At 43.1% G+C, this 12,922-nt stretch overlaps 1 protein-coding gene across 2 annotated transcripts; it reads right to left on the reverse strand.

Moving 5' to 3' along the window:
• Nucleotides 1-2,159: 2,159 nt before the first annotated feature.
• ankrd13d (ankyrin repeat domain 13 family, member D) lies at nucleotides 2,160-10,817 on the reverse strand. Of its 2 annotated transcripts, XM_053429540.1 has the most exons (16): nucleotides 10,212-10,817; nucleotides 9,960-10,095; nucleotides 9,758-9,882; nucleotides 9,483-9,528; nucleotides 8,528-8,671; nucleotides 8,216-8,405; nucleotides 7,884-7,950; nucleotides 7,358-7,439; nucleotides 7,103-7,164; nucleotides 6,870-7,000; nucleotides 6,239-6,396; nucleotides 5,766-5,879; nucleotides 5,489-5,661; nucleotides 5,012-5,088; nucleotides 4,253-4,486; nucleotides 2,160-2,714 (listed from the first exon to the last, which is right to left on the reverse strand). In XM_053429540.1, exons 1-16 carry the CDS (start codon nucleotides 10,293-10,295, stop codon nucleotides 2,651-2,653), a joined length of 1,887 nt encoding a protein of 628 aa, XP_053285515.1. In that variant the 5' UTR covers nucleotides 10,296-10,817; the 3' UTR covers nucleotides 2,160-2,650. The 2 variants fall into 2 exon arrangements, 1 of the variants encoding a protein (XP_053285515.1); XR_008339580.1 differs by lacking the exon at nucleotides 2,160-2,714 and having other exon boundaries at nucleotides 4,377-4,486; nucleotides 4,855-5,088.
• Nucleotides 10,818-12,922: the final 2,105 nt, after the last annotated feature.

Below are 12,922 nucleotides of genomic sequence, written 5' to 3' on the forward strand. Positions count from 1 at the left end.
GTGAAATGATTAAAATTTTTAATCAAATTAATCACAGGTTTCTATGGATTAATCATGATTAATCACATTACCGATTTTTTTCGGAATATTTTTGTGAAAACAAGATTTATTACATTTAACTTTTCTTTTGTGCTGCAACTCAGCAGTTCTTCAGCAGTTATCATTGCTTTTCCATATGGAACATTAATATAATCTTCATCCTAAACAGAATTCGGGTTCCTTAGCCATTGTGTGGTTGAATAAAACTTTTTTTTTAAAATTAAACAGAAATTATTTGAGCTTCTTAGCGATAGGATGGTTGACATTTTTTATATTTTTTGTCACACAACCATTAACCACACCATGATACAATCTAATGCCTCTAAAGGCCCTCTTAGCTACTCGTTCTTTAGCCAGTTGGTGAGGCAAACTAACTTGTTCAAATTCTCTGACAGTAAAGCTGACCGCTTCTTTTGCACAATGTGTCCGGCGAGTGAGTCTGGTTTGGCGCATTCCACTTGAACGCCCCTCGCCGACCAACACATGCTTCGCGTTGCGGTGGTTAGGCGGGTATTGCTACGGTGAAACGATAACGTCTTCTCGCAGAGTGTGCATATCACCTTGGTTTTACTGAATGTTCGATCTTTGTTTTTTTGGAACACGATCTTCCCGTCCAGAAGGTCCTCAGGTTCATCAGAATTATCCATGTTGTTTGTTTGTTTGAATGGCAGCTGCCGTCTGACTGCATTACGCCGGGTTCACACCGGACGCGGAAGCGACGCCAAAGCGTGGCGTAAGCGCTAATCCCTGGCGCGCCGGCGCTTGGCTGGTCACACCGGACGCGGTAGCGACGCCGAAGCGCCGCGCATTACTAATAATATCACATACTTCTGCTGTTATCAGCCTGCAGTAAAAACGGCATTTAATCATTTTTTTCAAGCATATACTTACTTGTTGCTCCAACATTAAGCAACAGCATCCCAACATGTGTCTTTTTTGGTGTTGTCTTTATACAACATATGCTGAGAATCAACAACTCAAGTTACTTCTCCACTTCAATTATTAATTTAATGTCATCCATGTTGAAGAACTTCTCCGCTGTTAGCTCCGTTAAATGTCGGGTGTCGAGGGTAAATTACGTATTCTCCACTCAAGCCTATGTGGAGAATACGTAGCCCCCCCCCCCCCCCCCCCCCCCCTCTCTCTTTTTATCTTTATGACTGCTTGTGTGGCTGTAGTGAATGGGCAGAGGGGGACATTAAATAATGTGGTTGGTAAAAGTGGTAAAATTAAAACTCCAAGACAACAGAACGTGAATACAAAGTATGGGATGCATATTTGATCATTTATATCATATAAAATATGTCATCTATATGTTTAAAATCATTTTTCAGTGTGTTTCCTGTCGCGATACGCTCGCGTCAAGCGGAAAAAATAGACTCGACGCCGAAACGATCGCTTCACGGCGCTAGGCAGCCGCGGCACAACGCTACGCTTCAGCCTCCGGTGTGTTCAGCGCTGCGGTTTAACATGGGAGTGGATGGGAGCCAGAGGATTGGCGCTGCGCTTACGCCTCGCTTCGGCGTCGCTTCCACGTCCGGTGTGAACCCGGAGCGGCGACTAGTGCAGAGGCGGCGGAATTGGAAGGTCCCTCTGCGCATGCGTTAAATGCGTTAAAAAAAAAAACGAATTAATCCTGTAATTTAATCATAACGCGTTAACGCGTTATTTTTCACAGCTCTAAAAATTACATAATTAATAAAGAAATATTTCAGAGGGGCAGATAGACAATCCAGCATAATGATCTTATATAGCTATAGTGAAGCTTATTTAAAATGTTCAGGTTTACTGCCTTACAGCAAATAACACAATTAAAACAACAACAGAATCTAAACATGGTCAGATCTTAGTTTGAGACCTCTTCTTCAAAACCGCAGACAATTTGTAGAAACAAGATTTTTACATGACACTGAATATCATTGTTTGGATATAATTTGCCTTCAATAAAAATGTACAAACTACTGTATTCAAAATGTGTGTCACTGGTCTTTGTGTCAGATCACAATGTTTGTTACTGAAGTTAAAAAATGATTAAACTGTAAAAATATCACGTGTCAGATACACATGGATCTTCTGCTTCCTTCTTTGTTCATGATCAAGGAAAAAGGAAATAACAATACTCCAGGATGATCATTATCCTTTATTTTTCACACATAGGAGTAAGCCAACATAAATGTTTAAATATTATAATCATATCCTCATAGGTTATTCCTTTAAGATTGTATTTTCCTTTTTTTATTTCATCATTATCATTTCATAGGTTTAAAGTTTCAGGATCATTTATGACTCAAAGACAGCAAGAATGTGAAAAATAGTCAATAAAAAAAAGGAAAAACAAATAATCTCCCTTTTGTCTCATCCTTTGCTGTAGTGTGTTTCCGTATCTGTTCTTTTTTCTTTTCATCCCTCCCACCTGCTTCACTCACATTTTCTTTTGCTCTGGTCCCGTACAATCTTCTGTAGCAGCCCTCGTGTGTGTGTGTGTGTGTGAAAGACATATCAAATATATGCAATAACTTAATATCTCAGGATTAAAAAAAATAATAATAAACTGAATAAATTAAAGAGGACTGTTCCCCCACTAAAGACCCGCCCCGTTGCTGCTGTTACATTACTTCTCGGTGAGTGACAGCTGAATGATCCGCTCCAGCTCCTCCTCTTCCTCCTTCTGCTTCCTGTAACAAAAATCAAAAAAAGAAAGTACGTCAGTCAAAGAAATGAACATACTGAAAGTACTAATATTTTTAAGGAATAGATTACTCTTCCTAACCATTGTTGAAGTTTAATTTCAAACAAAGAACATCAGATAATGATGTTTTTCATTCATATTAGTATAAAATTTCCTCCTCTTACTTTGCCCAACCTCAACCTCTTTCAACCTTCACGACACGAGAGATCTGTGTCAAACAAACACTCATCTAGATCACATCACTTTCATCTCTGATGTGCACGGCAATAAGTTGTGTTAATTTTTTAATTGAAGTCTCTCCAGATGGATATAATCTGAATGGTTGTATGTGATCAGAACTTGTGCTGACCTGAGGCTTTCCTTAACCAGGAAGGAAAACATTTGCATACATCAACTCTGACTCATTGTCAATCTGACTCTGTGTAATGTGATCAACTTTTTTTGGTTGAAGATTTTCTGGCAGATGCAATGAAAAACTCAAATGTAAGCTGCTATTAGCACAAAAATAACAGGAATAAACCCCCACCACCACCAGCAGCAAAAACGTTTATGCAGTGATATTTTAATGTCGGAGTTTATTATTTAGTTCCAATAGTTGCATGGAAGCAGTGATTAGGCCACAGAAGGCTACTTGGTTTCAGCAGATAATATATGCTTCAGTAAATAGACACTACCAGGAAAAATAACAGTTTCCTCATGAACACCATCATCCCCGTTTCCCAGAATTTCATCTTGGTCACTGATTAAAGAAATTGAAGGAAACACTGTTCCTTAAACTGTGTGGAGGTGGTGTTGCAGTGGTGTGTGAGGTTTCACTGGGTGCTCTAGTTTTTCTCCCACAGTCAAAAGGGTAAACATGCAGGCCGTGTGACTCACAGATGGAAATTCAAAGCTGCTTTCAGACATGCACTGAACTCTGGATTTTCTCCTGACATTATTGGATGGGGTGTATGTGAGAAAACAAAATTCAGAGTCAGTTGCTTTTAACAAGCACAAAGTTTTTCCTGCCAGCCGTCGATTAAAAAGTCAGGAGAATCTGTGTGAGCCCATGTGAGAAAACAGGATAATGTCAGAATTCAACTAGAGCCAGTGAAGGACACAAAAGTGAAAAATATAAAAATATCTCAGGATGAAAAAGATGTCAACTTGGAAGAACAACCAGATGTTTTGATAAATAAAAAGCATGTGACATCCCAGTGGAATTTATAGGTCATGAGATTTTCTTGTGTCATGAACGCATTTGACTGCTACTTTGTTCATATGTGAAAGGCAAATGTCCGGACAATTATGTTTGCTTGCCTAAATTTACATTAGATCTGTGACAGGGTGGCAAATCGACTTAAGAAAAGAGATTATAGGAACCAGATGAATGGACGGACATTGTTTCCCTGTTTTCCTTCTGTGTTCTCTTTGGCTGAACAGCATCTAAAATCCCCTCACTGCAGTCATGATGCAGCTAAATCAAAACGTGTGAAAACTGTCACCAAAAGACAAAATGTCAGTTTAGTGTTTCCTCTGCTTCACCTGTCCGTCTCCTCCTGCTCCCTGCACGACAGCGCCATGGCGATACGCAGCTGCTCGTCGAAGCTCGCCACCTCGGGAAAGTGGCCCGGCAACTGGGGCTCGGTCACCGTGCTGAATGAAAGCAGGGAATTGGCGGTGGGTTCCAGTGGGGACACCGAGGTGGGCTGGCTGGGCTCGGCCGTGTCCTCGTCCTCCCTGCTGGTCAGTGAGACGGACAGAGACTCCTGGATCGCCCTGAGGAACGACAGAATTGAGGGATTTTAAGACGTTAAATTAAACATTATTAAACAAGGAAAGGTATATTACAGAAATGTGCCACTGCCGGGCTTCATTACAGGATGACTGGGAGACACTGTTCCCAAGAGAAGGCGGAAAGAAAGAGCTAATCACTGAATGCTATAAGGAGAAGTTTAATTAAATTACATCATAAGCCAGAGATTTCCCCTGAATACGACTAGAAACATGAACAGGCAGAATGAAACCTGATGGATTTACAGTGAAAACTACAAAAGCTCCTTTTTCGTAAATAGACATTGAACAGTACTTTTGTTTTCTAATGCTCACTTTTGTTATTCTCTGTTCATAAAGTACAATATATTTACCCTTTTATCTGTATCTCGGCTTTCTGTAGAGATGTTATTGCTCAAGGCCTCATGAAATTACCGGAGTAACTATGAACCAGGAGTCGCCGCTCCAGCTTGAGCAGAGTGAATCTCCCTGTAAAGGAAAACAGGACCAGCAACATCATGCTCAGCTCACCTCTCCAGCGAGTCATCCTCGTAGAGTGGAGAAGGTGGCACCGGGCGAGTGTTGGTCAGGGCCTCCCAGATGGTCACCTAAAAACCAGACGGAAACCACTCAACTGCTATTTCAGGCAAGAGAACCCTGTCGGGTGTGGCCTAGGGGGTAGAGTGATGGTTCTCCAACAATAAGGTTGCCGGTTAAAACCCCACTCTTCCCCATCTGCATGCCGAAGTGTCCTTGGCAAGATACTGAACCCCTAAAATGGCCCCTCATAAATGTTGAGTGTAATAATTGTAAGTCGCTTTGGACAAAAGCGTCATGCAAATGACATGTAATGTTATGTAATGTAAAAAAACTACCATCAGCTTTTAAATGATTTATTGGGGCACAAAAGGAAAGAAAAAGCTAAATCAGTGGCCAGTACAAAATGTAATCTTTTTTCTGACGTGGGATTGTGACCTGCCAAAAATAAAAAAAGATGAATTCTCTGACCTGGTCACTCTCTGTACCGGCGTCCAACAGACTCTGCTGGATGGCAAACTGCAGCAGGTTGTCATCCTCGTCCCTCATTGGCTCAGTACGGCCTGGACCGAGGGTGGTGTAGTCTGGAGGGGGCTCAAACACTGAGGGGTCCACCTCACAGTGGATGGGAGGGGTACACTGGCCTGAGTGGAGAAGGGTTACAGCGTTAGTGGAGTCCCATACCAGTCACCAGGCCTTTTGTTCTTTATCTAGAATTCTTTGTGTGTGTGTGTGAGTCTGTATTTACCAGCCTCTTCAGAGCTCTCTGGTGTATGAACCGTCACCGAGCTGACCGGCTCATCGCAGCCACACAGGTTACCAAACGTCACTCTGGCGTTCAACACGTGAAACAAGGGAATTTCTGGAAGACGAGTTAAATTCAGACACCATCCTCATGACCAACATTGAGAACATGTCTATTTGAAAGAAATGGCTCAAAAAAGTGGAGGTGCCACCACCAGACAAAAAGTTTTTTTTTACCGATCCAAAAAACATTCAGTAAGAATCATAAATGCAAAACGTGTAATGTTTTATTTCTCATTATTTTAGTTCTAATATGTGAACGTCAAGCAGCAGCTGTTGTACAGAATGACATCCACAGACAAAGTGGCCTGGAGCTGATCTGGAATCAGGGTTTAGATCAAGAGGTGGGCTTCAACCCCTCGGGTCATTGACCCAACTACTCACAAGACGTACTCTGAGTTGATCTCTGGCACTCACCTATCTTAACAGGGAATCCTGGCGGCAGGCGTAGAGTTATGAAATCACGCAGCTTGGCGAAGTGAGCATTGGAGATGGCCATGAGATCGATGATGGGCGTCACCTGCTCGGCCAGGGACAGAGGGTGAGACTCACTCAGCCACAGAGTAGCTTTAAACCTGGAGAGGAGGCACAGAGAGTTTTATGTTCTGGTCATTTCAGGTTGCAGACCTGGTCTGTGTTCGGGCACGTTACCATAACACAACTCGCCCACTGGCCCTACCGTCTGTTTGAAATTTTTATAAACATAAAACCATTTGGTTAATTTTACACATAAGTAGAAGCACCCATATTCATCAAATAAAAATGTTTTATACATCAATACATAGTCTGATGCTGCAGTTTGGAACAGAAAGAGACGGTGTCTGCTCCATGCCAGACTGGGGCTGCCCACGGGGGGAGTGTAACATTTAGGATCAAACTAAGAGCTTGACAGATACTGAGCTGACACACGCCTTTTCTTGTAAAATGGCCGGTGTAATTTGTAGCATCAGTGTTGTCACAACTTTTTTATCCAGTGTGAAAATGTCCACAATGTGGCATCTCTGCCATTGATTTGGTGACACACATCTGTGTTGCTGCTTCCCCATACCTCTGGACTTTGCTGGTGAGCTCTATGGGACGTCCGATGTCTCGGCCATTCAGGTTGAACTCTGGGTTGAAGTACTCCTCGGCTGTGATCGCGGTGGGGTTGTGAGGACTCGCACACTGTGACACGTTGCTCTGAGAGAAACACAGAGAGACAGTTAGTGATGCTGTCTGTCAGGGGAGGCGGCAGGCGGTGTGGGCGGAGATAGGCTGCACAGGTGCTGTGGAGACTCTTACCCCATTGTGAGCTGTGTGCTGTTCAGCAATCCCCAAGAAGGACTGCAGAGGAGTCTTTGAGCCTGAGTGGGAACAATGCAGAGAGATCATCATCAATTTGCTCTACTTTAAATCCAATTGTTCTCTTTGTGGAAAGCACAAGACACTAAACACGCTAGAGTCGGTTTTATGAGGCAAAAACAATATAATCCACTTACAAAAAATCTCTCATATTGCTGTCAAGTTAGTTTTGGGCCGACAGATTTGTGTTTTCACCTTTGCTTCTTGATTTGTCCTGATCTGATAGATGCTCTGTCCTCGACCGCGTCACCAGCTCCACATTGGTAGCACTGAAAACCTAAAAACATCGACACATTAAAGAAACAAAAACAAAATTCGGCTTAATTTTTACACTCCTTCAAGCTATTGAAATGTTAAGTGAGTGCAAACAACAGACGCTAAAAATGTTCTGTTCTCTTCTGTATTTACCTTGAAAAATTATTTTAAATTCTTAAAAAGACAGTCTGGAGAAAGGAAAATAGAAAAATCCTCTCTATGGCTGTCATTAGATTCAGATAAAGGGTTCCTTGCTTAAATCAAACTTTTCTTTATATGTATTCAAAAGAGCTTTTTTTTTTATCTTTTTGCAGAAAAAATGAAAAAGAATGCACTTGACACGGTTTATAATCTAAACCCACATAAATCATTGTCAAGAGAATAAGGCCATGATGAATAATCTGTCTGCTCTGCTTTGCTAACTCTGAGAAAGCATCTGAGCCATGTTGGCTGAGCAGACACGTACCTTAGCTTCGTACCCGCTGACCACCTCGCTCTTCTCAGAACGCCAGCCCCAGATTCCAGACTTGTTCCTGACAAAGAAAAGAGATTAAGTCAGAGGCACAGACCTTAACCGAAATGTTTCAAAGGTTTAAAGTTTTCTCATATGCAAACAGGGTAAAAATCTCAAGACATATAAGAAATAAAACTCCACTGAACCAAACTAATGAAACTTAAAGGGTGAATTAGCAGTTCCATGAAGGACAGGGAGACAGGTATCTGCACATGGCTTACAAACACGGACATAAAAAAAAAGATTAATTGTCTGCATATTTGTGGACAGAACGTTCTCGTTACCGTTCAAAGGCAATGTTGCGTGTGTTGAGGTGCGTGGACACGATGGGTGCCGTCAGTCTTTGTGCCGTGTTCTCCTGCGACGGCTGCATGGCTGCCAGGAGGGAGGGCGCGTCACGAGGGGACAACACCAGAGGCTCCGTGTACACCACCTGCTTATCGTGGTCCACCTCCATCACCACCGCCCCTTCATCTGAGGGGCACAGGAAAAGTGTGTGTTGGAAAAGCATTCAAAGCAAAAAATCAGTTGATCAACCTTAGCCGTTCAGTTATTTGTACGAATGGGATGTTGTTCTTTGGGAATATAATGCACACCTCCGCCCTTGAAGATATAGCTGCGTCGTCCTTTCAACCAGGTCATGTGTTCGAAGCCCAGGAGGGTGGTGTCCACACGGAGGCATGAGCCACTCTTCCACACCCGGTAGACGTCACTGGGACACACCTTCGACACCAGAGGCACTGAGAGGGGAGGTAAACACAAGGAGTGAAGTTTTAGAAAAAGAAGATAAACGGGAAAGTAAAAGGAGGTAACCACCTGGGGATGTGTGTTAAGAAAAGCATGTATACATGGGAAGATCAAATATTTTTCCTGAAGTATTTAAGTAGAATTTGTTATTCTAAAGATGCAACCAATGATTGTTTTCGTTATGACAATGAATGACCAATTCAAATTGGAAACACAACGCCCTAAAATTCCTATTTGTATACTGACAAACAGTTAAACCCCCCACAATAATCAATTAAGAAAAGACCGAGTGAATCGTTTCCCAAAAATTACTGTAATTATTTGTAGCCTTACTGCTTGACACATGCCCCCAGAGGATTCTTGAATTCTAGTACTACCAGTTTTTAAAACTAACTGAAATGTGTATATAATGAAATTGTAGAAATTTGCTTTAAAATGTTCTGCTTCAAGTCACCAGGTATTGTAAAGATACACATTAAAATGCATTAATATATTGAGGTTAAATGCGTTATGATCTATATTTTAAATACTGGTTTGGAGTGATAGTAAAATTATAAGCTGCAAGATGTAAATAACTGCTTGGATGAGGATCTTCCAATCATCCAATCAAAGGAAACCACGTTAAGAACCCAAGCAGTCCTGTTCAATACAGCAGAGATAAGACTTTAAGCAGTATACCACTCGTTATACACATTGAAAGGAACCTCCCTGTCTTTCAAACTGAACGACAGCTGGCGGAGCTGTCCAGCCACTGTGGTGCTGAAACTGACCCCTCCGAGAACACGTGAATGAAACGACACTCACCCCAACTGGTGAACTCCCACTTCATCTCCACATAGAAGTCCTGCGCCTGGAAGACACCAAGGGAAACTTCTTACACTGAGACAAAAGTCAATCTCCTCCTGTGTTGTCTTGTGTTACAGAAGCTTGCGATGTTGTGGGCAGACTGGGAACATCCAGTGAACAGCCACTGGGGAAACCTTGTGACAAAGCTTTAAGCAGAGGTTGGGGATGGACTGTGCCGCTCTGTGCAACAGGTAAACACGAGGAACTTTTCAGTCGCTGAGAGGCGGTTTCACCTGTCTGAGTTTGCTGAGCAGTTCAGGGATGCCCGCCAGTCTCTCCGTGGCTCTCTTGAAGTCTCTGTACTGCAGCACCAGCTGACACAGCTCAGGGTCCCCGGTGCTCACCGCCTCCTGCAAGACTGAAAAAACACGCATCCACGTTTAATGACACTGGGTGCAGCCATTGGGAAGTGGGGAGCCCCGGCAGAGCACTCACTGGTCCAGCCCTGTGCGCTGTTGTGCGTGGGGTCTGCGGCGTGTCTCAGCAGGACCCGGGCGGACTCCAGGTGGCCCAGACACACCGCCAGCTCCAGCGGGGTGCGACCCCTCGCATCGAGGCGCTCCGCATCCTGCTGCAGAACCAAACACACAAGGCAGCATCAGCGCAATGCAGTGCCCCATAACAAACGTACCTAGAAAAACCCCCACCAACCATCGACTGCTGTCAACCGTGCCCCCCCTCACGTACCTCTTTCTTCTGCAGCTCCACATCCAGCTCCAGATACTGATTGTTCCACACCAGAAGGTGCAGAGGAAACGCTTCCTGAGCCATGGCCGCCGCGGACACTTCCCCCGGAGCAGAGCTAGGCTCGGACTGTGGCTCGTGCAGCCGACAGATTGCAGTGACACCACAACAGCGATGATCCGCACAGCTGGTTAGCCTGCTAGCAGTCTTTCTCGCCGAAAGCCAAAACTAAGAAATGTGTCAGTGGATAAACCTGTCGCTGAGTAAATCTATCAAAGTGGCCGAGGCTAGAGAGCAAACACACCCAAGCGCTGTGTGCGTCTATTGAAATTAGTGGGCTGAGTTAGGCGATGCTAACTCAGCCCACTAATTTGAGGTACTTAGCTAGCAGCTAGCGGGGCTACAGCTAGCTAACTGGCTAATAACAGAATTGTTTCCTGCTCGTCTTGGCACATGTTTTCCATTCTGCCCAGAGCGAGACAACTAATTCAGCCGGCTCGGGTAATCTCCTACGCGGCATGTGTTCGTTGAGAAGAAGAAAAAGACATAGAGGGAGGGTGGCTAGCTGTGTGTTGATGCGGCGGCGGCGGTGTTCCAATTTATCTTGGGATCATGGCAACTGGTAATGTGTTGTCTTTATTCCAGATGTAGCCGGTCGGTTGCAGACTCGGTCGCAGGTTCGTCGTTTTCCCAAAGCGCCTGTGTCTGTAGTGTGATGAGCTTGTGAAGTTGTCGTTGAAATAAACTAAAAACTAAAAACACTTTCACGAGTTGATGTAATGTGTCCGTGTAAGCATCACGTTGAGACAACCATGTACATCATATGGGTAATAAATAATTTAGTACTAAATATTATAATATTAGTATTCATTTCCAGAAACACTCAGCCATGCATGAAATAACACAGGAAATGAATATGGCAAATTTTTTACCCATGTTGTGCATTAGAAGGGGTTTGTGCAGCTTAAAGTGTGGAAGAGCATCTCCTCTTCTACAATGAACATGGTATTGCCATCGTAAGGAAACTTATCCTGTGAGTGACCCGCGTAAATCCATTAGAAGCACTTTCAACAACTTTACTCACTAAAACACCGCACAAGCTTCCACCTGGTTGATGTGAGGGATGTTTTCATATGACAGCTGTTTGCCTATTGTAATGATCACCGGCGTCAAACGAAAGCACTTTGCGTGGAGCTGGGCATGTGTGTGTATTCTTCATAACTCCTTGTGTCTCCTATGAACGATGAGCATCAAATATCAAACATATTTATTCTATAGAATAAATATGTTTGATAGTCTGTATGTAGGCAGTCAGAGAGGTCCTGAATACAGGCATATCAGTCTCTCTCTGAACTTATTGAGCAAAGTGTTTTTATATTACTTTGAAATATCCAGAAATGAACTGATTTGATTGTACACATGTTGGACTTTACTTTGAAAAATCTCTTTATTGTAAATATGTTTGATATTCAGTATGTACAGTTGCAATCAGAAATATTCAACCCCCCAAAGATTTTAAGGATTTATCAATTAAAGTTGACAGAATCTTGCTCTTTGAGCAAGATTACTCTATACTGATCCTTCATTTGCTTCAGCTGTGATGCATATATAAACCCTACCCATGAAGGTATTCAAGGTGAGTTGCAATCATGGGAAAGACAAATGAGCTTCCACAAAAGCTGAGAGAGGAGATTATTTCATCACACCTGAAAGGCCTTGGGTAGAAGAAGATTTCCCCCAAAGATTATATTCCAAGAGACACAATTGGGAACATTATAAGGAAGTTTAAAACTGATGGAGCAGCTTCAAACCTGCCTGGCCGTGGAAGAAAGCCCAACAGTTCATCAAGGGCCCTCAGCAACTTGGTCAGAACAACTCAGATAAACCCCTGTGTGACTGCAAGACACCTACAGGATGACCTGATGTAGGCTGGTACAAATGGGTCAGTGGCAACTATAAGACGTGCACTGAATAAAAAAGGACTTCATGGCCGGCTTCAAGACACACTCAGCTCTTGACCACAAGGAACATCTAAAGTCGACTAGAATATGCCAGGAGGAATTTGGATAAGACTACTGAGTTTTGGATGACAGTTCTATGGACTGATGAAACCAAACTGGAACTGTTCGGACGTATGGACCAGCGGTATGTCTGGCGTGTGAAAGGCCAGGCTTAGGACCAGAAGAATTCTATCCTCACAGTCCAGCATGGAGGTTGGTCAAAGAGGATGTTGGGTTGTTTTTCTGCGGCAGGAACTAGCAATCTTTATTGTGTACATGGCATCATGGATTCACAGAAATACCAGGCCATTTTAAGGAGGAATGTGATGCCTTCTGTTGACAAATTAAACCTTGGTGATCATTGGACTTTCAAGCAAGACAATGATCCAAAGCAAAACTTCCAAGTCCACCAAAGCTTGGTTGAGAAAAAGATCCTGGAACGTCCTGGAGTGGCATTCACAGTCACCAGATTCAAATTTGATTGAAAATCTTTGGTGGGATTTAAGGAAGGGAGTTGCAGCATGGAAGCCATCAAACATCACTGATCTAGAGGCTTTTGCACTTGAAAAATGGGCAAAAATTCCAATCGAGAGGTGTAAGAAGCTTGTCCGCACTTACCGAAAACATTTTTTAGAAGTTATAAAAGCTAGAGGATGCGCCACAAAGTAATGAAGCTGGGGGGTTGAATAATACTGCACATGCACATGTGTTGAA

The sequence above is a fragment of the Pleuronectes platessa genome, chromosome 8, assembly GCF_947347685.1.
Source record: "Pleuronectes platessa chromosome 8, fPlePla1.1, whole genome shotgun sequence".
Classification (NCBI taxonomy): domain Eukaryota; kingdom Metazoa; phylum Chordata; class Actinopteri; order Pleuronectiformes; family Pleuronectidae; genus Pleuronectes; species Pleuronectes platessa.

Coding starts and splice junctions, on each gene's coding strand:
- ankrd13d (XM_053429540.1), bottom strand. CDS start 10,295: ATGGCTCAGGAAGCGTTTCCTCTGCACCTTCTGGTGTGGAACAATCAG. Junction 5,662..5,765: donor AGAGAGCTCTGAAGAGGCTG/GTAAATACAGAC, acceptor TTCTCCACTCAG/GCCAGTGTACCCCTCCCATC. Junction 2,715..4,252: donor GAGCAGGAGGAGACGGACAG/GTGAAGCAGAGG, acceptor TTTTTGTTACAG/GAAGCAGAAGGAGGAAGAGG.